Source organism: Sorex araneus, chromosome 2, assembly GCF_027595985.1.
Source record: "Sorex araneus isolate mSorAra2 chromosome 2, mSorAra2.pri, whole genome shotgun sequence".
NCBI lineage: Eukaryota > Metazoa > Chordata > Mammalia > Eulipotyphla > Soricidae > Sorex > Sorex araneus.
In genome coordinates, this window is record NC_073303.1 from 199,940,359 (window position 1) to 199,965,189 (window position 24,831).

The 24,831-nt window shown below is 56.1% G+C and overlaps 1 protein-coding gene across 1 annotated transcript; it reads right to left on the reverse strand.

The window, feature by feature from the left end:
* Positions 1–21,406: 21,406 nt before the first annotated feature.
* CLDN14 (claudin 14) lies at positions 21,407–22,105 on the reverse strand. Its single transcript, XM_004615325.1, has one exon. It carries the CDS (start codon positions 22,103–22,105, stop codon positions 21,407–21,409), a length of 699 nt encoding a protein of 232 aa, XP_004615382.1.
* Positions 22,106–24,831: the final 2,726 nt, after the last annotated feature.

Genomic DNA, 24,831 nt, shown 5'->3' on the forward strand with positions numbered 1-24,831 from the left:
TGTGTGAAGATTGTTGTATCTCACCCTGGAGCCATTAAGTGCTTGTATAAGAGATTACTAACTAGTTGTTATGGGTTAAGCTTTGCGTGTTTATATATATATATATATATATATATATATTTTGGATTGAGATTGATTGCCTTCTCCCTTACACCCTGTTCACTGTGGTGTGCTACTCTTGGTACATCAGTGGTGTAGAGAATGAGATGTGGCCACGTGCTCCAGGAATTCCAAATTTTTTTTAATAGGGTGATACAGCTGGAGTTAAATTTTTAACTGGATGGTGACTTTAAGGTCCAGAGGATTCTCTGAAGCTCGTTGATCTCTTCTGAGATTTATTTGTGAGTCTCTGGATCTTGGCTGTTGATGAACTTATTACGGTGGCAGAGGCAATTTGTGGGCGTGACTGCCAGGTTCCCAGAAGAACAGGGAGATGGGTGGAGGTTGCCCGTTCCCGACTCTGTGAGTTCCTGGCGGGGGGGGGGGGTGTCTTAACCAACTGAAGTTTGGCCTTGCCTTGTCCAGGCCCAGGAAGCAGCTGCTACGGGTGAGAGATGCAGCCAGGTGCCAGCACTCCTGGGGACCCCAGGGTGCAGTGGGCAGGCTGCAAGCTGCCCCTTAGCAGGAACCCGCAGATCTTGGGAATGCAGGTCAGCAGGGCTGAAGACTCTCCATACCCCTCTCCACAAGGAGAAAGCAGCACAAAACGCGGCCACCCAGCTTCCAGGTCACTGCCCCAAGCCCTGACAGTACCTGACGGAGCCGTCAGGTGGGTGCTGGGCCCGGAGCTAGGGATGTCCACACACGTGCAGCCCCCCACTCCCCCAGAACTAGTTCTGGTGAGGCACCTGAGCAAACCGTGGTGGTGATTGCTAATCCTCATAGTGGTTTTTGTTATCCCCGCCCCCCCCCCCGCAGGTTTTTTGTTGGTTTGTTTTTGAGGACCACACCCACCACACCCAGTGCTCAGGCACTCAGTGATCACTTCTGACAGTGCTCGAAACAGGCACAGAACTTCTGGGGTGCTGGGGGCCAAACCTGGTCAGCCATGTGCAAGCACCATACCCGCTATACTATCTCTCCAGACCCAGTAGAGTATTTTTCAAAGAATCCAATTTTATTTTGTATTTTGGGAGCCAAATCCGGCAGTGTTCAGGGTTCCCTCCTGGCTCTGTGTCCAGGCGTCACCCCTGGTGGTGTCCTGGGGGGGCCATCTGCGGTGCCAAAGATGGACTGACTGGGTCAGCTGCATGCAAGTAAGTGCCCGACCGGCCTTAAGGATATTTAACCTGCTTGTTACAGAAGAGCTGTATTATCTACAGGAGTACATTTCTCCACGTTCATTACTTCAGAAACAGTTAAATGCCATAATAACTAAATGTTGGGTTTTGTTGTGCCCAAACCCAGAGTTTTGTAAACTTAAGTCATTCACCGACTCGGCTCCAGGAAGGGCTCACTGCAGGGCTCTGTGGTAGAGGGCGCCAGAGGTTTTGCCTCTGAAGCAGCTCAGCGCAAAAGGGTTTCCTGTCAAATACTTGAGCAAGAGACGGTAGCACCCAGGGCGTCCTGCTCCTCTGGCAGTGAACAGCGTCTGCTGTTCCTCACAATGATGCCGAGGTTCAAGCACGAAGATTCCGTGCGAACACTTGAGGGGCAGTTGGGAAGGAATCCGCCTAAGGTCTGCCATCGGGGATGCCTTGGGTGGAGCCAAACTCTTGCAGTTTTTGCTGGCAGGAAGCAAGGGAGGTTCAGTTGCAAACAGTGGCGTGTAGAACTGCTGTGAGGTCTGGCACACGCGTGCGGCGCGTGCGCACACACACACAAATGTATGTGCAAGTTAAAATGCTGTGGTCTTTCCCAGCAGGACTGGAGGCTAAGGAGGGTGTCAGCTCCTGGGCTGCAGGGACAGACCAGTCCAGCTCGTCCCCGAAAGGTCACTTCTGCCTTGGCAGGGCTCAGGGTCTACATCCTTCCGTCTCCCCCAAGACTTTCTCTGCATTCCTCAGCCTTTCTCCCCTTCCACCCCCCTTCCCACCCTCCCACCTCCCCTTCTCTCCAGTCTTTGGATTTAGAGTCACCCTCACAGAATAAACTCAGGTCTGGAGCTAATTCTAGCTTCGAAGACAGGACCTCTTCTGAGTTTTGGAGAGCTCTGGCACTGGGTCTCAGCCCTTTACACTCTTCTTCCAGGAGATGGAGCCGGTGGACACGCGGCTGGAGAACGGAGACCAGAAACCACCAGTTTCACAGTTTGCAGGGGCTAAGGCCAAGCTTACTTAAGCTGAAAGGTTACAAAGGCTCTGAGCTGTCCCCAGCGGCTGGCTGGGGCTTGCACCCCTCCAAGGTCCCCCTTTGTCTGGGAAGACGTAGGCTCGAGTGGTGCTGACTGACTGGCAACCCAGCTCGGCCGCACTAGCTCAGTATGGGCTGGGATGCGGGAGGAAACTGAGGCACAGAACGCGCTAGTGTCAAGCTAGCCGGGCGGGCGCTGGAGCGCCCCCTAGCGTCTGCCCCTGTCACCGCCCCTCCTGGTCCACGCAGCCCCGTCTCACTTCTGAATCACCCGCTGGTTTCACTGGCAAGGCTGGAGGAGCTCCAGCTTCTGCGGGGCTCCTGTTCCTTGGCTAATGAGGCCGATGGAGAAGACACGATCCTGTGCAAAATACAAGCGCGTTTGAGACTCGGCCAGGTGAGGGCCGGGTCCGCCGGCTGCATCCCCAGCGAGCCGACCCAATCGAGTACTCCGGTCCGACGCACACAGGGCTGCCCTATTGGCCGGACCGGGAAGGTGAGAACCGGAAATAGAGCCCTGTTGTGACGCAGAGCTCATTCGTGGCTGTGCACTAAAGGATCACCCTGGTGATGCTTGGGGGACCACGTCCGATGTCGAGGTCGAGCCTAGGTCACTGCATGCAAGACAGGCACATTGCTCTCCGCACTATCTCTCTGGCCCCCCAAAATAAAGATTTAAACCATAGCAACCCACGATGTCCTTGGAATGAACGCCAATGAGGGATCAAGAGGCAAGTGGCTGGGCCAAGAAACATTGCATATTTTTTTGTTTTGTTTTGCTTTTGGGTCACACCCGGCGATGCACAGGGGTTACTCCTGGCTCTTCACTCAGGAATTACTTCTGGCGGTGCTCAGGGGACCATATGGGATGCTGGGGTCGGCCACGTGCCAGGCAAACGTCCTACCCGCTGTGCTATCGCTCCAGCCCCTCAGGACAAGTATTTTGAAAACTGATTTCTTCTAAGCAGTGTCAGCCTCCCAGGGTTTGGGGGCCACCATCGGGGCTGGGTTTCAGGGACTCCTCCAGCTTGGACCCCCGAATTGGGGTTACCACTGAGCCCCCACTCTCTCTGGGGAGGGCCTCGGCTGTGGACCGGTCTTCCCTGCAGGCTTGTTCAAAGCCAGGAGTGGGAGTCATGTGATCCGGGGGCTGGTACAGAAGGGAAAAGAGTGGCCAGGCTTCATGATCTTGGGAACCCCTCGCCAGGGGTCCTTCATCCCCTTTTGGCACCGAGACTCTCACTGAGCACTTGGCTTTGCTGGGATGGGGATGCTTCGTTTTGTGTATTTGGTTATTTTACGGGGCCTTCCCAGCGGTACTCGGGGGAACGCCAGCGTCACTCCCAGGAGCACCGCTTGGAACCAGCAGGGCTGGGGTGGGGGATGGGAAGGTGAGGGGCACCCTGCGGGGCGGGGGTCAAACTTGGGGTGTTGTGGGGAGTGGGAAACAGCTGCCATTCTCTCGCCCTCCTGCCCCAAACCCCAGTCTGCTGGTTTTGCGTTTCAGTCTTGTTTTCCCCCTGACTTTGAGTAACTTGAATTTCATTTCTGGTTCCAGAAATCACCCCTTGTGGATATTCCTGTGTTGCAGTTTTGTTTTTTATCTTTTTGGCGATGCACAGGGGTTACTCCTGGCTCTGCACTCAGGAATTACTCCTGGCGGTGCTTGGGAGACCATATGGGATGCTGGGATTAGAACCTGGTTCGGCCGCGTACAAGGCAAACGCCCTACCCGCTGTGCTATCGTTCCAGCCCCTGCACATTATTTTTCTTTAATTGAAAGAATTTGTGGGAGGGGGGCATATCCAGCGATGCTCAGGGTTACTACTCCAGGCTCTGCACTCAAGATTTATTCCAGAAGTGCTCCGTGAACCATCTGGGATGCCGGGGATTGAACCCAGGCTGTCCACATGCAAAGCAAGTGCCCTGCCCACTGGACTATTATCTCTGGCCCCAGCATTGCACATTTAGAGGCTGGGAGGCTGAGAGGGACCCTCGAAAGAGTCAGAAGAAGAATGCTTGTAAGCAAGGAGAGCCCAGAGGGAGAATAGTTAGGAAGAGAGGAACCGGGATGATCTGGTAGGTTCTGTTCCCTCCTTAATATGCTTGCAAATATTTGCATTTGATTTGATTTGAAAAGCCTGTATTTGATGCCTGGAACCATATACAGTCCCTCAAGCACCGCCTGGAGTAATCCCTGAGCACAGTCAGTTGTAGCCCTAAAATGAGAGAAAGAAGAAAGGAAAGGAAGGAAGGAAGGAAGGAAGGAAGGAAGGAAGGAAGGAAGGAAGGAAGGAAGGAAGGAAGGAAGGAAGGAAGGAAGGATAAAAAGGAAATAAAGGGGCTGGAGCAATAGCACAGTGGGTAGGGTGTTTGCCTTGCATGCGGCTGACCCAGGTTCAATTCCCAGCATCCCATATGGTCCCCTGAGCACCGCCAGGAGTGATTCCTGAGTGCAGAGCCAGGAATAACCCCTGTGCATCGCCAGGTCTGACCCAAAAAGCAAAAAAAAGAAAGAAAGAAAGAAAGAAAGAAAGAAAGAAAGAAAGAAAGAAAGAAAGAAAGAAAGAAAGAAAGAAAGAAAGAAAGAAAAAGAAGAGAGAAAGGAAAGCAAGCAAGAAAGAAAAAGAAATGTCTCATAGCAGTGACAGTGTAGCAGAAGTTTCCCTAGAGCAATATTTTGAACCTTCTCGTTAAGTCTGCATGTGGCTGGCATCCCATTTCAGGGTCCCTCTAACTTGATGTCAAGACAGAAACAGGCAGGAGGTCGAGAAGGTTATCACCTGGCTGTTTGTGCGGTCAGACCCAGACGTGACATTCAATCCTTACATTCCACCGTGGGGCAATTCCCTGTTCCTACTGACCCCACATGCCACCTCTTCCTCTCCGGAGGGTCCAGCAGCTGGGGGACGGGGGTGAATCGTTTTCTGGCTACTTCCTGCTGAGGATGGGGGTGAAGTTGAGTTGCATGTGGAGCAGGAGGAGTGAAACAGGGAATACAAGCAGGGTAAGATGAGGCATCACCCTGGCAGTCACGAGGCCAGGCTGACGGCACAGAGGGCTGACCACTCAGTCATGGGCGATCTTACCTCAAGGCTAGCCCGTGCAGCTGGCCAGCGGTTGCTGCTGTGTCTGAGGTGAGGACTCCCTGCTTACACCAGCCTGGGCACTGAAGGACCAGACCTCAGGGTGCTGGCCCGCAGAGATGCCTGGGGAAACGCTCCCTGCATCCAGCGCTCAGGAAAGGGCTCTCACATCACTGTGAGTTGTCACTCCGCCCTCACAGTGGATGCAGGAACATGGTGTACCTGAACGGGACATATGGTCCTTGCTGGGAAGCAAGTTCGGTAGTCTCACGCCACTTCCCCCACCCCAGGGAGGTTGATGACAATGGGCAGGTGAAGGAAAGAATGAGGGCCAGGCTGGTTGGTCTCAGTTGCCGTTTATTCCAATCTCCTCTCTATACACTCCTGTCTCTCTCTCTGCTTCTCCCCCAGCCCCTCTTAAAGCCTCCTTAAATCCCAAATCCCCCAGCTTGAGGGGTAGGGGCTTACACATTGGTGTGGCCACAATCATCATCATCATCATCATCATCATCATCATCATCATCCCATTGATGGTCAAATTTCTCCAGTGGTCTCAGTAACGTCTCCATTCGTCCTAGCCCTAAGATTTTAGCAGCCTCTCTTTACTCGTCCTTCCCAAAGATGCCACATTGGAGGCTCTTTCAGGGTCAGGGGAATGAGACCCAGCATTGTTACTGGTTTTGGCATATGAATACACCATGGGGGTGGGGTTTCGAGGCTGTCCCATGTGGGCAGGAAACTCTCGGTAGCTAGTCAGGTTCTCCCAGAGGGAGAAGTAGGCTATAAGAAGTAGGCTATAAGCGGCCGCGCACTTCCAGGAGATTGGAAAATCTTTAGGCCTAAAATATTTAGAGCTCTATTCCAACATCTTGGCAAGAGCGGGGTGTGTGAGAGAGGGCTGCTCCTCCCCCTACGCTTTCAGGATGGGCCTGTGCTTTGTGCTTGCTGACTTGTTTGTCTGGGGCCACACCTGTGCTGCTCAGAGGTCACTCCTGGCTCTGCCCTCAGGAATCACTCCTGGCGGTTTCCATGCTGGAGGCTGGGAAGGAACCTGGGTCAGCCGTGCGAGCACGGCCCCCGAGCACACGCCTGTGGGCCTCGTCCTGAGCCCAACTGCCTCTGGCCTCCTTATCCCAGGCCAGGCCAGGCAGGCCCTATGGAGATGTAATCGCTGTGTTTGTGCTCGACCTGGCCCCGTGAGGGTCTGCGTCTGCTCAGGGCAGCCCCTCATCCCGCCCTGCCCCATCCTGGGAGTGAGCGGGCTCATTCTTTTGCTCCCCTGGTTTCCAGTCCACACAGGTGTTCAGCCACACACAGCCTTTCTTTTCCTCCTTAGTCCATTTCATTTGGTTTCATCAACCCCTTTAAAATATTTTTTGGGAAGCCACACCCGGTAGTGCTCACGGCTCCTGACTCTGTGCTCAGGGGTCAGTCCTGAGGGTCTGGGGGAAGACACGGGTCAGGGTGGGATGCTGTAAGGCAGCGCCGTACTCTCCCTCCATATACAGAGTTTACTCTTCGCTTCTCCTGCCGAGTGTCTGTGAAATCTCCAGTCAGGGGTACCGGGGTGGGGTGGGGGGGGCGGAGGGAAAGACGTTGTCTCCATGCCCGCCATCAACACTGATGCTCCTGTGATCACTCAAGCCCCAGAAAATCCCAGTGGTGGAGGAGGCTGGAGCGATGGCACTGTGGGGAGGGCATTTGCCTTGCATGCGGCCGACCCGGGTTTGATCCCCGGCATCCCATATGGTCCCCCAAGCACCGCCAGGAGTAATTCCTGAGTGCAGAGCCAGGAGTAACCCTTGTGCATCTCCGGGTGTGACCCAAAATGCAATAAATAAATAAATAAATAAATAAAAAATTTTAAAACTCCCAGTGGTAGAGCCCTGGCCTGGCCCGGGGGAGGCCAGGGTCTGACCCAGACTGTCCCCCCAAAAGAAAGAACAATCAGACCCCAGCTAAGTTCCTTCAGGCCACGCTTTATCCCCCAACCAAACCCTAGAAAACCCAGGGTGTGGAGGTTCCCTTTTTCTTTTCCTTTTGCCTGTGTCGGGGTCGAACCCAGGACGCCACCAAAGGGCGTCACATTCTCTCCCCCGAGCCGCCTCCCTGGCCCAGTCAGGAGCTGAGTCCGCTGTGGGCCCCGGGGTGCAGCACGGGCTCCGTCAGTACAGGGAAGGTCAGGGGGCTCCGGGTACCAGGGCCCGCCTCCCGGTCCTGTGACGCCTCGTGTGGGGCCGCCTGTTCCTGGGCCTCTGGCACCTCCTGCATCTGTGTCAGGTCAGAGGGCACAGGGTCACGGCCCCAGAACAGAGACTGGCAGCAGGACCGGGTGCGGGTAAGCACAGGTGATCCAAGGTGCGACTCTCAGGCCGTGGCACCCTGACACCAAGTCCCCGGGACCCCTGGGCCCCCAGCACTGCTGGGCCTGAGCAGCCCAGGACCCCTGAGCTCTGCTGGAGAGACCCCGCCCCAACCCCCTCTCGGGATTCGAGGGAGCCCGAGCTTGCAGCTGCCGGCCCTGAGGGTGGGAGCAGCGGCCGCCGGCTGCAGAGACCCTGACCATCGCTCTGGACAGGGCCGCGGTGCCTTGGACACGGGACCCAGACGGTCCCTGCCAGCTCGCCCAGCTCCCACTCCCCAAAGTCCCTCTGTGCCCAGGGGCCCGGTGAGTTCGATCTCGGGGTGCCTTGAAAGTGGGGTGTGGGTGGACAGCGGCAGCTCTAGTCAGGCTCCTGGGCTGCCCGCGGGAGCTTGGGGGGCAGAGGGGCTGGGGGGCAGCAGCGGGGTCTCCCTGTGTCCCCGACAATGTCAGGGGCATCAGGGCTGAGGCGCAGAGCATGGCCCTGGCAGCTGGCCTGGCCCGGAGTCCCACTGAGACAGCCGAAGCCCCTGGACCCACACCAGGGAGGGAGACCCAATCCAACAGCCTCTGGCAAGTGAGGGCTCGGGTCAGCACCTGACGGGCCAGGTGAAGAGTCACGGGGTGGGGAGCGCCAGGGGCTCCTCTCCGGGACGGACGGGAAGGAGGCGAGAGCGTGCACGCCTTGCTCTGGGTCAGGTGCAGGTTCCAGCCATGCCTTCCTAACGACGAGCTGCCTCGTGGCTCTTACCCTGCTCCCTCACCCGCATCCCTGCAGTTTGGCCAAAATTCCAACATCTACGAGAGGGATCTGTCCCCTGACAGGCTGCACAGTCCTCCTCCACGGTCTTTGACAGGGGTCAGGCTGCTCGTGAGGGAATTATGTGCCACAGAATGTGCGATAATGCAGGACAAATAGGGAAAAAGCACAATCTCCCAAGCAGCCTTTTTTTTTTTTTCAGGAGGCTTTTTAAATTTTTTTTAGTGAATCACCATGAGTTACAGTTACAAACTTATGAGCTTTCATGTTTGCATTTTGTTTACATCCCTCCACCAGTGCCCAGTCCCCTCCACCAGTGTTCCCAGTATCCTTCCCCCTCTCACCCTCCCACCCCCCCCCCACCTCTGTGGCAGGGCATTCCCTTTTGATCGCTCTCTCCTTTTGGGTCCAAGCATCCTTTTTTTTCCTTTTTGGGTCACACCCAGCGATGCTCAGGGGTTACTCCTGGCTCTGCACTCAGGAATTACCACTGGCAGTGCTCAGGAGACCATATGGGATGCTGGGAATCGAACCCAGGTCGGCTGCGTGCAAGGCAAATGCCCTACCCGCTGTGCTATTGCTCCAGACCCAAGCATCCTTTTTTTTATTTTTTTTATTTTTAAAAAAATTTTATCACCAAGTGGAAAGTTACAGAGTTCTCAGGTTTATGTCTCAGTTATACTGTATTCAAACACCATCCCTTCACCAGTGCCCATATTCCACCACCAAAATCCCCGGTATACCCCCCGCCCCCCACCCCAACTGTATAACTGATGAACCTCACTTTATTTTCTCTTCACCTTGATTACGTTCCATATTTCAACACAAAACTCACTATTGTTGTGGGAGTTATATCCCCAAACAAGATAACCGTAATAAGGAGGCAATTGATAATTAGTTTTCCATTCAAAGATTGTATGTTTTCAGGTTTTAGAAAAGGTCGGATCTGTCCCAGTCCCGAATCCTGGAGCCGTGTTAGTTGCTCAGTGTCGCCAGGGTTCCATCTGGAGAAGGTGTGCTGGCGGCACCTCCTCCCTCTGGCCCCCCAGTGTTGCTGGCCCTGATTCGGGTCCGGAGCATTGTCCGGGCTGCATTGCTCACCAGAATGCCTGCCGCTTCTCTGTGGATTGTGGCATCAAGATGGCGCCCAGGGTGGGTCGAGGGCATGACTTCCGGCGGCCGGGACCACTCAGAGTTTTGGGCTGGCGCTGCCCCACTCCAGTGGCCCCCGAGGCTCGGATCTGTCCCAGTCCCGAATCCTGGAGCCGTGTTAGTTGCTGCTCAGTGTCGCCAGGGTTCCATCTGGAGAAGGTGTGCAGGCGGCACCTCCTCCCTCCAGCCCCCCAGTGTCCAAGCATCCTTTCTTGAAGCACAGATACCTGTGGTGGGCGGCCAAGGGTCATTCCCACCCAAAGCCACCACACGACTCTTTCCCAAGCATCAAAGTCTACAAACACCCTTGTTAGATCCTTAGACCACCCTGTCCAGTAATGATCTCTTTCTCTCCCTGTTTTCACAGGCCGCAACTCCCAATATCCTACTGGGCCACAGGGGTAAAATCCAAAGGAAACATACAACACTTGTGTGGGATTTCGAAATCAACATTATAGACTATAATAATCCCCTCAACCACACGTATGTAGGTTAAGCGGGTCACCTGGGTCTGCTGACACCTTCCACCGGGTGCGCCTCTGCCTTGTTAGCTCGTGTGATGATGCTGAGGTGTTGAGGCCTGCAACTTTATTTTTTTCCTTTTTGGGTCACACCCGCTGACCCACAGGGGTTAGTTACTCCTGGCTCTGCACTCAGAAATTACTCCTAACAGTGCTCAGGGGACCATATGGGATGCTGGGAATTGAACCCATGTTGGCCGTGTGCAAGGCAAACGCCCTCCCCACTGGACTATTACCCCAGCCACACTCCTCCAGTTCTTAATGGATACATGAACCCCCTGTTGAAAAGTCTGTGCCTGTGTCCCAGGGCTGCTGGGAACCATTCCAGGATGGTTTGGTGGGTTTGGGCAGTTGCTTTTCGTAGGATTTTCATTTCCAAATCCAACTGTGTCTCCCCGAGGACTGGCAGATTCCCCTGAAACATATCTTTAGCAAAGGAAGAGCCCTCCCATAAAGGATCTAGAAGGTGTGAGTAGCCGCTAGCCCGTGGGGTGAGCCTGATGTGCTGGAGGGCCAGCAGGAAACTGACCCCGGGCGTCCTGTCTCAGTGAGGTTTGCCTCATGCAGTCTTTGGAGTAAGCTCAATCTCAATCTCGCTGCCTTTCTGGAGCTCTGAGGAGAGTGAGCCGCAAATCATTGCCTCTTGACTCTGACATCCTTGGGCGGTAGTTGAGCTAGCTCCTCCCATGCAGGTCCACTGTCACTCCCTGGAGCCAGAGGAAACCCTTAGTGGGGAGAATTTCTCTCCTGAGGGCTCCGGTGACCTCCCTTGCTTTCTCGCTGCGTGTGAGGTGCACCCTCACCCACCCTGGAACATGCAGACCACTACCAGCCAGCAGCCCCGGCAGGGTCGGACCTCGGTCAACTCAATCCCCCCATCTGCAAACAGAGTGGTTCTGAGCCACTGAACCCCAGCGGACTGGAAGTCCTTATTGTTTGGGTTTCACTGGTCACAAGTAAAGTACCGTCCTGTGTGACTCGTGCACCCAGAGTGGCTAATCTTGGAATGGAGACGTTCTGTTGCAGAGAGGTTTCCAGGGCTGTCTTTCCTACGTGAGTTTGCTCAGGAGAAGCCAGAACTAATGAATAGGGCAGGTCCCGGGGTACAAACTTCTGCCTAGTTGGCAACACCCACCTTCCGAGGGGGTCTTGTGACCCGTCTCAGCAGGAGCCCGCTGCTTCCGGGAAATCCCACTGGCGGGGAGGCCTGCAAGCCCACAGCTTCCAGAGCCATTTTTGGAAAAAAAATATTTATCATTTATTATTGAATCACTGTGGGTTACAAAGTTACGAAGTTATTCATGATGGAATTTCAGGTGTACAATGTTCCAACACGGGTCCCTTCACCAGTGTCCACTTCCCTCCACCAGTGTCCCCAGTTACCCTCCTGCCCCCAAGCCAGCTCTATGGTCAGCACTTTCTGCGTCCACTTCTCCATTCTCCCTTCTCAAGAGTGACCACTTCCCTCTCTGCCAGTGCGTAGTGTACCTTCTCCTATCTTCCCATGGGGCATTTGTTATTCTCCTATTATATTTCTTTATATCCTACATACGACAGGGATCATTCTGTGTCTGTCTCCTTCTGATTAACCTCACTCAACATTATACTCTACAAATCCATCCGTATTATACAGCAAATTGCATTACTTCATCTATTTTTTTTGTTTGTTTGCTGGTTTTGTTTTGGAGCCACAGCTGCTGATGCTCAGGGATAACTCCTGGCTCTGCACTCAGGAATTACTCCTGAAAGTGTTCAGGGGACAGGGATGCCAGGGCTGGACACATGCAAGGCAAGCGCCCTTCCTGCCATACTGTCTCTCTTGCCCCACTTCATCTTAAGGCTGAGAATATTCCATTGCGTAGATGTACCATAGTTTCTTTCTCCACTCATCTGGTCTTTTTTTAAAAATTTTTATTGAATCACCATGAGATATAGCTACAAAGCTTTCCTGTTTGAGTTTCAGTCATACAATGATCAAACACCCAACCCTCCACCAGTGCACATCTCCCACCACCAAGGTCCCCAGTCTCCCTCCCCCCACCCCTCCCCCCGACTCTATGGCAGACAATTTCTCCCATACTCTCTTTTGTGTTGCTTGTTATGAATAGCATAAGACGCTCCTGGAATTCTAAAATTTTAGATAATTAGGGTCTGGAAAAATCTCTGCAGCGAGCTTCTCGGTTCTGAGATTCTTTTGTTGTATCTCGGATCATGGCCAGTTGAGGAGCTTAAGTTGCAGCCAGAGGCAGTTTGTGGGCGTGACCTCCAGGGTCCCATGGGGGTGGGAGATGAGAGAGACCGGCCCATCCCCTATCCCTTGAGGCCTGGAGTTTGCCATCACTAAACCCGCGAACTTGCACTTCTCATTGGGTTCTGGGAGTTGGTGGCCGCTGGGGCTTTTAGGGGACAGGTGGAGAGAGGGAAGACCCCTCCCCCCATCTGAGGTGCCCCACTGAAGTCGACCTGGCTTAAAGTCCGGAGGCATTCTGCATCGAGCTGCTCAGTTTGGAGATCCTTTTGCGTGTCCACCCATCTGTTCTTAGACACTTGGGTTGTTTGCAGATTTTTGGTTGTTGTGAATAGAGTCTCCTGAGCCTTGGCCACGCCCAGGGTTGAGGGTCTGAGAGCAGCTTGTTTTGCCTCTTGCCTGCTTAGCCCCCCCAGCCCCGCCCAGGAGGTCTGGCTTTTTGCCTTGTGAGGTTCTCCGAAGTGCATGCCAGCTATTGCCTGGAGTTCTCAGATCGTCTTGAAGATCTGTAACATCACCTCTTTGTGATGTCACACAAATGTTTCCTTTTGCACCCAACAGTCCCCTTCCTTGACTAGAGCCCCGCAGACGTGGTGGAGTGGGGCAGAAGCACACGGGAGTCAGTGCCAGCGTTAGCTCACTCTCCCTCGCTCCATGAGGGCTGTGTCAGAGACAAAGTTTTGCTTTCTTTTTTCTTTCTTTTTGTGTCACACCTGGTGATGCTCAGGGGTTACTCCTGGCTTTGCACTCAGGAATTACTCCTGGTGGTGCTCGGGGGACCCTATGCCATGCTGGGAATCGAACCCAGGCCAGCTGTGTGCAAGGCAAACACCCTCCCCGCCGTGCTATCTCTCCAGCCTCCATACTGCTTTTGTCGGAAAAATCCTACAAGTTGGGAGCTGCCTCAAGGGCTGGGGAGAGAGGCAGTGGGGATAGAGAAGGGACCACTGTGACCGTGATGGTTGGAAGGAATTGCTCTGGATGGGAGATGGGAGGTGTGTACTGCAAGTGGGTAAAGGACCAAACATGGTGGCTTCTCGGTAGCTGTATTGCAAACCATAATGGCCAAAAGGAGAGAGAGAGAGAGAGAGAGAGAGAGAGAGGGAGGGAGAGAGAGAGAGAGGGAGGGAGGGAGGGAGAAAGGGAGGGAGAGAGAAGTAGAGAGAGGGAGAGGGAGAGAGAGAGGGAGAGGAAGAGAGGGAGAGGGAGAGAGAGGAAGAGAGGGAGAGGGAGAGAGGGAGAGAGAGAAGTAGAGAGAGGGAGAGGGAGAGAGAGAGGGAGAGGAAGAGAGGAGAGGGAGAGAGAGGAAGAGAGGGAGAGGGAGAGAGGGAGAGAGAGAAGTAGAGAGAGGGAGAGGGAGAGAGCGAGAGAGAGAGAGGAACAGGGAGGGAGAGGGAGAGAGACAGGGCGAGAGAGGGGGAGGGCATGGCAGGCAGGTTTGTGGGGGTGGAGTGAAAGGAAGGAAACGGGGCTATTGGGGTGGGCAATGTGCACGGGTAGTGGGGTGTTGGGACATTGTATGACTGAAACCCGATCCTGAACAGCTTTGTAACTGTGTATCCCACGATGATTCAGTTTTTTAAAAAAAGTTACAAGCCCGTCGTTGTTAATGACTGGTTCTCAAGATCCACAGCTCCAAACAGTTTTGTCCAAGACTTCCAAACAATGGTGGGATGGGGGATGCCCTCTCTGGGCAAAAGCAGCAAGGGGGGAGACTGGGGTACGGGCCGCACAGCTTCTGATATTTGGATATTGGCTGTGAATACAGCACTCCTGGTGCCACGCCATCTCAGCACTGGAAACCCGTGTGTGTGTGGGGGGGGTGGCATCTTGGCTCTGCACTCAGGAATTACTCCTGGCGGTGCTCATTGAGGGACCAGATGGGACGCCGGGGACCCAACCGGGTCAGCCACGCGCAAGGCCAGCGCCCTCCCCGCCGCCCTCTCTCCAGCTCCCCATCAGCCATTTGTATCCCTTATTAATCAGAGTCACCGGGGATGGCGACCCTTGGGGAGGATCATTTGTCCCAGCGAGAGTTTCTCTGCCTCTTTGATCAGCAGAACCGCTGCAGCTGGGCCGGGAGCCACAGTGGGCAGCCACAGCCACAGAGTCCCTCTGCTCCGAGAACTCCGCACTGGCCCCTGCCAGGCCGCTGTCTCGGGCAGGACCCCAAGCCTGGTGCCCTTTCTTGTGCATGCGGAGGTTAAGCTCCTTTGTCAAGTGTGCGAGCCCAAGCACCAGGGCTGAGCTCAGCGCTTCTTCCCAGTCCTTGGGACGCCTCTGGACATTCCCTGGTCACTTGGAGCTGGGCACTCTCTGGGCCTGTCCATTTCCATAAGGGCTACAAGCAAGAGCCCACTTGTCTGGGGGAGGGGCGGGGCAGGGGCTGACCCCCCCTGGGGCTGGACGGTCCAGCTGGCAGGCTGGGTCAGAGCCCTCAGGGTCACCTCCTGGTTTTGGGACTCCTGCAGGGGTTCAAACTTGGCCCTCTGGGTCTGTAATCCCTCTAGTGCAACCAGAACCCAGATAACAGAGGTGCTGTAGAGGGAAGGTTCTAGAAAGAGCTGCTATGACCGGGAACTGTCACTCGGTCACTTGGAAGGAGTCTGGATATGGAAATCCTTGACTTTAGGCTGTCTTATTTTTTTTTTCTTTTTGGATCACACCCGGCGATGCACAGGGGTTCCTCCTGGCTCTGCATTCAGGAATTACTCCTGGCGGTGCTCAGGGGACCATATGGGATGCTGGGGATCGAACCTGGTTCAGCTGCATGTAAGGCAAATGCCCTCCCCGCTGTGCTATCGCTTCAGCTGCAAAGACATGTCTGCCCTACCTAACTCCTGAGCTCCACTCCTGGCTCTGTTTTTGGGGCGATGACTAAGGCGTGGTCACTCTAGTCGGTGCTGGGGAGACCCTCAGGGATGTAGCCGGCAATGCTCTGGGGCCACGCAGTGCTGGGGATGGAACCCAGGGCTTCTAGAGGCCAGACACGTGTGCTTCCACCTGAGCCACGTGCCCGGGGCTTCTACCCCCGGAGCCCCGAGAGCCTGGGTGGGGAGTCAGGGTCCTTGCGCGTTCGTCCCCTCCTCTGTCTAATGTGGCTGAAGGCGGTGCTGGCTCTCGGGGCCTTCTTCAGCTCAGGGGCCAAACTAGCAAGGATGGGAAGTTGGCGCAGCGCCCGGTACATCGTGTCACCATTACCCTGGTGTGAAAGAATCGCGAGGTTCCTGTCGCTGTCAGCCCTTCACTGAGTCAGACATCGGGGTGGGGTCTTTCTGTTTGATTCTGTGCGGTGACGGAATTCAGAAGAGGAGTTTGAAGGAAGGGGTCTAGGTTTCCCCTGGGGGTGCAGCAGGACCGGTGTCCCCAAGCCCAGTCCCGCCGGGGAGTGTCGAGGAGTCTGCACCCACAGAGCTGCCCTCAGGAGGCGTCACCTCCGTGGGTTCCCATTCTCTGTTTCAATTTCAGGTTTATTTGTTCTCTTCTGTGGCGCCAGAGTTGCCCTAGACCCCCCACGTGCGAGGCCTGTGCCCCACTGCTGAGACACATCCCCCGGCCCCAGGTCAATGGTTTCATCCTTCAAGGAAAGTTTCCCAAGTTTATTTGCCCCACTGGCCTCTTTTCAAAATAATTAGTTAGTGCCCTTCCGGCCCCGCTCGAGATCGACCCCGGAGGCAACTGAACCACTTTGGACACAAGCGGCGCCCCCAAAATGCCTCCAAACTGTGTGCGAGGAGCTTCTGGCCCAGGCGCTGCCGGCAGGGTATGGTCTTTTCTCTCTCAACTTTTTCTTTTTGAACGCAGCGAGGCAATAGCCGGTTTTTAGACTCTACAGGAAGCCCGGGAAAGCCGATGGGGCGGGACTTCCGGATCCGCCCTGTGCCGGCTGACATTTAAGCACAGAGCCATGTGGGGACGCTCCTTTCCGGCCCCGTGCAAGATCGACCCCGGAGGCAACTGAACCACTTTGGACACGAGCGGCGCCCCCAAAATGCCTCCAAACTGTGTGCGCGGAGCTTCTGGCCCAGGCGCTGCCAGCGAGTGATGCAATTACGAAAAGAATTTTCCCTGGACTTCATATAGAACTTCAAAACCACGCGGCTGCTATCGCAGCCGCGCGACCTAATATCTCTTGATTGTCAGCAACGTGTAAATGTCCCTTTTTGGCAGGGCTTACCGTGCGGGGAAACTCCAAACAATAGTACTGAGTTTTTTGTTGAAGGGTAAAAGATTGTAGCGATAGAATTTTAGGCAGAATTTTCCCTGGACTTTATATAGAAACCCAAAACCGCGTGGCTGCGGCAGCCTAATGTCATCTAATCATCAGCAATATGAAATGGTTCCTTTGTAATGGGTTGGACTTTGGGGGGACCATAATAGGGTTAAAGTTTGTAGCGACGTGTAATTTCTGGCTGTACTTTCCCTGGACTTTATACAGAAATTCAAAGCCGCGAGGCCGCTGCCATGGCCACGCAACCTATTGTCATTTAATCATCACCAATATGAAATGGTTCCTTTTTAACGGGTCGGACTTTGGTGGGAAATCCTAACAAGAATAGTAAATCTTGTGCTGAAATATTGAAGGCTACCAAAGTGGTAGCCATCTCTATAGACTGAACTAAGCCATATCCCCACGCCGGCTGAGAAGAAATATCCTTCTTTCTCGGGAAGAAACGCGGCGTGGCGTTAACCATAGTATGATGTCCATTAAGCTGACATGGACCTTGTGGCGTGGGAATGGGATACAAGGGAATAAATTATTATGTACTTGGAACAGCGGGACGCTGGTGGAATCTCTAGCCGGGGCCGATACCAGCGTATTACTTTTGGTTCCAGAAACTGCTTGCAGACATTCTACCAGACTATCAACTAAGCAGAGCCCCACGGCAGCTGATGACGGGAAATAACCATCTTTTTTGGTTTGTTTTCCCATTGTCAGGCAGCGTGGTGATTACTAAACAGGCGTGATCTCGGTGGCGTGGGACGAGGGGGGAAAAAAAATAGAAAAGTTATGTAACAAACAGCGGGACTTAATATCTCTACATTCTCAGCAATGGAGAGCCATCAAATGCTTCCTTGACAGTGGGACTGTCTTCTCTTTTTCGGGGGTGAGTTATGTGTTGAAACATGGACTGTAACCAAGATAAAGCGTAAACAAGTGAAACTTATCACTTATAAGGGCGGGGACTGGGGGGGCGAGAGGGGGCGGGAGGTATAATGGGGTGGTTGGTGATGGAATATGGGCACGGGTGAAGGGAAGGGTGTTTGAGTATTGTATAACTGACATAATCCTGAGAACTATGTAACCCTCCACATGGTGATTCAATAAAATTAAAAAAAAATTAGTTAGCACCCCTCTCCCCAAAACACACAAGCCTCCTTTATTTTTAATTTTTTTTGGCTTTTTCGGTCACATCTGGCGATGCCCAGGGTTGACTCCTGGCTCATGCACTCAGGAATCACTCCTGGCAGTGCTCAGGGGACCATATGGAATCCTGGGGATTGAACCCGGGTCGGCTGTGTGCAAGGCAAACCCCTATCGGCTGTGCTATCACTCCAGCCCCGCCATTGCTCTATTTTCTAGTCATTCTATTTGCCTTATTGTTGCAGCAAGCAATAATAAATAAATGTGTCATGTGCCAGCCCAGGGGCAGGCTTGGGGGGTGGGAGGGAAACTGGGCACTGGGGTGAAGGGACGGTTACACTGGAGGTGGGATTGGTGTCGGAACATGGAATGCCTGAAACAACTCTATTATGAATAGCTTTGCCACTCACAGTGTTATAGTAATGATGATGATGTTGGAGATGGCAATGATGATCAAAATAATAGATCAAAATGATTTATTTCATCATGAAGTAATGACCTTTTGACCAAACCCCCCCTAAAATTCTGTGGGTTCGGTTAAAATGCAAGCACCCTGCCACCCCCGTGTTTCTTCAAACAGAGGCTGGCCCGTGGCCTGAGCCCTAAGGATGAGGACAGAGAAGAAATGGGTCCCTGGGGGCCAGCTCCTGGACCCCCCACCTTCCAGGGCTGCCAGAAGCAATCCCTGCTCCGGCCACGGAACTGCAACCGGAAAGAGCAGGAGACACATGTGCAGGTATGTGGCCGGCGGGCGACAGAGGACTCGGCTGGGCTTGCCCCAAGCCCTTGGGCTGCTCTGGACACCGGAAGGCCCATCAGGGGAGCGGCCAGCTAGCCCTGGCCTGTGGGCGCTGGGACCTCCCCAGCTTCCCCTCCCCCTTCCACAGCCGCAGACAAGACCACGCCTACAGACGGCCACACCCATGAGCAGGACCATACTGAAAGAGGAAGCCTCAGTTTCCCCTTGCCAGTGAGACTGAATGCCAGTTTCCTCTCTGCAGGTGTCCATCTGTTCCCAATCCCCCTGACACACATCCCACCCCAAGGCTCTGTCTCAGCATTCCCGGGGCTTCCCCGGAACACCTAGCTGCCCTGACCCTAGGCTGCCCGGGAAACTCAGATAACGAGGAACCCTGGAGTCTAGGCTGACGGGGAACTGAGATAATTGGCAACTAGGCCTGTTTCCCCTTGGAACCTCCCCTCCATTCATCTGACATTGCATTCCCAGAGTCCTGCCCCGGCGATCATAGAGATTTTTAGAAAACTCTGTCCTGAAGCTTAGACCAACAGGGAGACTAAGACGGGGCAAAAAAAAAAAAAAAAGCCCAGAAAGATTTAGACCAGCTAGACATCCTTGTAACTTTCTGGCATCTTTTGCAAGCACTTGCCAGCAGATAAGGGATGCCAGGAGCCCTTCAAAGGGCACGCACAAAACTCCCTCACCTTAACTGAGTCCTATACTAAGTTCCTCTCCACGTGGGGGCTCCTTTTCTTCTCTCTTTTATTTTCCAATAACCCAACTCTGAGTGTGAGCATCTTTATTCGATAGCACAGCGGGCAGGACGTTTGCCTTGCATGTGGCTGACCCGGGTTCGGTCCCTGGCATCCCATATGGTCCCCCAAGCACCGCCAGGAGTGATTTCTCAGTACAGAGCCTGGAGTAACCCCTGAGCATTGCTGGGTGTGACCCAAAAAAGCAAAAAAAATATATTGAAGAACCTGGGAATCGTGAATGAACACAGAGGCCACCTGGGGTTGCTGCTTCTGCCTCACCTGCGTCAGGTCGTGCAGCGGCCACAGTTCCAGGCCCTCCCCGCAAGCCTGGCCCACTGAGCCCACATCCCCGGGACCCCTCTTCTGGCTCTCCTCCCCGACAGTGCTTCAGTGCCTCGGGGCGTCAGCTCCAGGCCGAGCTGGTCCCGCCCACAGCTGAGGGTGGGGACCGAGGCCTGAGCAGGATGCCAGGGGGCGTGTTGGCATCTGTGTGAGCTGTGTGTGGGAGAGAGAGCGAGAGAGCGTGAGAGTGAGTGACGCTGCTCTCCGGTCACATGGCTCGGCCCACAGCCAGACGGGGGGACCCCGATGTCCCAGAGCAGCGAGACCCCCTGTGCCCGGGGCTGAGGGAGCTGCAGACACACGCCCCTGCAGCCCACCCCACAGCTCAGACAGTGATATCCAGCGGACCCTGGGGCAGAACCTACCTGGTCCCGGAGCCGGAGAGCCCGAGAAAGGGAACATGTCATTGTCAGCGGCAGGTGCTCAGTGCATCCACGTGGGGACTGGCCACACGCATGTAAGCACCTGCCCCGTGTGCTCTTCCTCTGGCCCATCTGTGGTGACTGTCCATCCCCTGGCCAGCCCTGGGCTCCTGTCCTGTCCTCTGAGTTTCAGCAAGGGGACGGGGACCCTTTTCTGGGTGGCAGGTGGGGAGACAGACCATCCACCTGGCCCTCCTGAGATGGCCCACCTGGGACACGGGTCATGCGTGTGCCCAGAGTGCCCGTGTGCCCGTGTGCCCTGCAGCCTAGGCAGCGCCAGAGCAGCAGGAGGCAGCCTGCAAAGGGAGGACAGGGAGAGCGTCACGCTGGGCGAAGTGTGTCAGGGCGAGAGGGACAGGCGTAGAACCACAGCACTCATTGGTGGGGCATAAAAACATACAGGAAGAGACTTAACATCCACGGCCAGGGAAGACAGGGGCCAGGGGGACTGGGCCATGGCTGGAATCCACCACAAGTGAGTAGGTGAGAGAGAGAAGGGACCAGGATGACCATAGTAGCCGGCAACAATCACGCTGGACAAGAGCTGAGTGTTAAGGGTAGAAAAAGGGATACACACGACAACCTTTCATGTATATTCGTCTATTGCGAAGCACAGTGCCCAAAAGGAGGGGGGGAGGAGAGACAGAGAGGGAGGGAGAGAGAGAAGGAGAGAGACAGGGAGGGGGGAAAGAGAGAGGGAGAGAGAGAGACAGAGAGGGAGAGAGACAGAGAGGGAGGGAGGGAGAGAAGGAGAGAGACAGCGAGGGGGGAAAGAGAGAGGGAGAGAGAGAGACAGAAAGGGAGAGAGACAGAGAGGGAGGGAGAGAGAGAAGGAGAGAGACAGGGAGAGGGGAAAGAGAGAGGGAGAGAGAGACAGAAAGGGAGAGAGACAGAGAGGGAGGGAGAGAGAGAGGGAGGGAGAAAGAGCAGGAGAGAGAGAGGGGAGAGAGCGAGAGAGAGGGGAGAGAGAGCACCTGCCATAGAGGCCGGCTGGGGGTGGGGGGTGATGGGAGGGAACGTGGGGGCGCTGGCCCGGGGAAATGCGCACAGGCTGGGGGTGGGGGGCGCTGGAGCGAGCACTGTGTGACTGAAACCCAATCAGGGCTTTGTAAGGGTCTATCTCAGAGTGATCCACTGGAAACCCCGCTTATAAATAAATAAAAGAACCGCCGGAGAGAGACGCACACCCTGAGCACAGCCATCGCGCCGGCGTCCGAGTCCGTTTATTACTCCGCTTTCGCCCTCGCGGTCCCTCCGGCCGCAGACACGCGCCCTGGACACCAAGGCCGGACACCCAGGCGCTGTCCCGGCCTCCTCCCGCCTGCGTCCCGGCGTCGTGGGGTGGGGGGCGGCGCGGGGGCGTCACACGTAGTCATTGAGCCGGTAGCCGCTGTGCGTGGCCGAGCCCGCCGAGGGCGCGCGGTGGTCCTTGTAGGCGGCGGGGGGCCGGTAGGCGGGCGCGGCGCGGGGCGGGCCGCGGGGGGGCGCGGAGGCCGCCTGCGCGTCGCAGGAGAGGCAGAGCAGCGCGCCCCCCACCAGCGACAGCGACGCGGAGACGAAGCCCAGGTAGAGCGCCGGGCCCAGCTCGTACTTGAGGCTGCTGTGCAGCAGCGGGTTGAAGAAGTCCCGGACGACGTTGTGGGTGGCCCAGGACACGGGGATGAGGCACAGGAGGCCGGCCAGCACGAAGAGGACGCCGCCCGTCACGGCCAGGCTCGTCTTGAGCGGCGTGTCCTTGGCGCAGCGCGTGCACTTCATGCCCACCACGGCCAGGACGCAGGCCACGGCCGACAGCAGGCAGGACACCACCATGAGCGCGCGGGCCGCCTGCAGGTCGCGGGGCAGCGCCAGCAGCGAGCGGTACAGCTGGCACTGGTACACGCCCGTGGCCTGCCACACGCACTCCATCCACAGCCCCTTCAGGTAGGACACGGCCGTCAGGATGTTGCTGCCCACGTGCGCCTTGCGCTGCCAGTGCGGCAGGACGGTGGTGAGCAGCGTGCCCACCAGGCCCAGGAAGCTGAGCAGGAAGCCCAGGAGCTGCACCGCCGTGCTGGCCATGCCCGCGCGCTCTCAGCGCCGCGCCCGCCGCCTGCGGGGAAACGGGGACACGTTAGCTCTGGCCCTTCCACTGCGCGGCCCTCCTCCCGGCACCCTGCGAGCGGCGTGGGGGGGGGGGGGCGGCGTCTGGCCCTCACCAGGTTTTATTTTATTTTATTTTCTGTTTGGGCCACCCCCGGCGATGCTCAGGGGTGACTCCTGGCTCTGCGCTCAGGAATCACTCCTGGCAGTGCTGGGGAACCATGTGGATTGCCGGAGATCGGACCTGGGTCGCGGTGTGCAAGGCAAACGCCCTACCTACATGCTGTACTATAGCTCCGGCCTCCTCACCAGGTTTAAAAATAGTTTCTGGGAGGTCCGGGCTACCTGCAGAGCCGGGCACCAGCTGGGGGCAGGTGCGCGCCCGAGGGAAGGGCTTTCCCCTCTTGCCCGCCCCCCCCCCCCCCCCCCGCGCTTCTCGCCAGGCCCCCCCTGGCCCGTTAGAGACCTCAGCCCTCCCCTTCCCGGCCCCTCCTGGAGGGAGGAGGGCGTGAGCACCCAGGTGGGCCATGGTCGCTTCCCGAACCCTCGGGTTGAGGGGACTCCAGGAGCAGGAATCACCAAGGGCCCCAGAATCCTAGGGTACCGGCTGGCCCCCCGAACCAAGCCCCCTCGCCCCCGCCCCCACAGTCTCGAGGCTTGTCTCCGGCCTCTCTGGCAAGGCAGAGGAGGCATTCGTCTCCGGAGAGTGGGGGGCACTGGGAGAATCCAGAGTGTTGCAGGGGCCAGCTCTGATGTGTCGTAGTACAGGGGGTGAGAGAGTGGGAGAGAGGGAGGAAGAAAAAGAGGACAGAAGGAAGGAAGGGAAGGAAGGAAGGAAGGAAGGGAGGAAGGAAGGAAGGAAGGAAGGAAGGAAGGAAGGAAGGAAGGAAGGAAGGAAGGGAGGGAGGAAGGAAGGAAGGAAGGAAGGAAGAAAGGAAGGAAGGAAGGAAAGAAGGAAGGAAGGGAGGAAGGAAGGAAGGAAGGAAGAAAGGAAGAAAGGAAGGAAAGAAGGAAGGAAGGGAGGAAGGAAGGAAGGGAGGGAGGGAGGAAGGAAGAAAAGAAGGAAGGAAGGGAGGAAGGAAGGAAGGAAGGAAGGGAGGGAGAGAGGGAAGGAAGGAAGGAGGGTAGGAAGGAAGAAAGGAAGGAAGGGAGGAAGGAAGGAAGGAAGGGAGGGAGGGAGGGAGGGAGGGAAGGAAGGAAGGAGAGGAGGGAAGGAAGGAGGGAGAGGAGGGAAGGAAGGAGGGAAGGAGGGAGGGAAGGAGGAAAGGAAGGAGGGAAGGAAGGAAGGAATGGAGGGAGGGAGGGAGGGAGGGAAGGAAGAAAGGAAGGAAGGAAGGAAGGAAGGAAGGAAGGAAGGAAGGAAGGAAGGAGGGAGGGAAGGAAGGAAGGAAGGAAGGAAGGAAGGAAGGAAGGAAGGAGGGAAGGAAGGAGGGAAGGAAGGAGGGAAGGAAGGAAGGAGAGGAGGGAAGGAAGGAAGGAGGGAAGGAGGGAGGGAAGGAGGGAAGGAGGAAAGGAAGGAGGGAAGGAAGAAAGGAATGGAGGGAGGGAGGGAGGGAGGGAAGGAAGGAAGGAGGGAAGGAAGGAAGGAAGGAAGGAGAGGAGGGAAGGAAGGAAGGAAGGAAGGAGGGAGGGAAGGAGGGAAGGAGGAAAGGAAGGAGGGAAGGAAGGAAGGAATGGAGGGAGGGAGGGAAGGAAGGAAGGAGGGAAGGAAGGAAGGCGGGAGGGAGGAAGGAAGGAGAGGAGGGAGGAGGGAAGGGAAGGGAAGAAGGCGGGAGAGAGAAGTGCCTAGTCTGGGTCAGGAAGAAGGTCCAAAGGGTGGCGTGCGTCCTGCACGCAGAGGCCCTGGGTTCAAGTCTCGGCCCCACCTGGTCTCGTCTCTTGAGCTGCTGGAGTGGCCGTGCAGCCGAGGGCCGCCTGGTCAGAGCAGATGACCACCAGGCCTCCACACAGAACCATCTGGCCCAGCCGGCGGAGACTTGCCAGGAGGGACTCCCCCACCTGCTGAGCATGTTTGCGGGCCTCGCCCCCCCCCAGCGGGCTGTGTCCCCAGTGAGCACCACAGCAGAGGGCATGAGTGAGCAGTGCACTGAGCCCGGCCAGCGCCCGCCTTCACCACACCCCCACCCGAAACTAGGAGGAGCCCAGTGAGCCCCTCATCAGCCCAGTGCCAGCCACAGCGGAGCGGAGGGGGTATACAGAGAGGACGATGCAGCAATATGGAAAGCACTGAGAGACACACAGGAGCTCAGTGTGGGCCTTGCGTGCAGCCAACCCTGCTCTGAAATCCGGCACCTCACAGGGTCCCCTGATCCCAGAGCACTGTGTCAGGAGTAATCCCTGAGCACGGACAGGTGTGGCCCCAAACAGAAGCAAAAAAATAAATTAAGAAAAACAAAAAACATGGAGGCTGCCACTGGCCAGCTCCTGGGGTAAAGGAGTGTGTCTGCGGGGGCTCCGGGCTCGGCCTCCTCCACACGCTGCTGATCTCCCACCCAGGGGGAAGCAGACACCCCCAGAGTCCCAGGACAGGAGCACCCCTGGCAGGGGTGCAGGGAGCCGGGAGCACCGGGCTGAGTGCCTGGGGCCTGAGAGACTGTCCAGGACTGGGCTGGGGACAGCTGCGGGCACGGCCTGACAGCCGGTCCCTCCACACGGCCGGCGGGGGCTGGGCCAAGGTGAGCCACCACGGCCACTGCGCGGGTTCT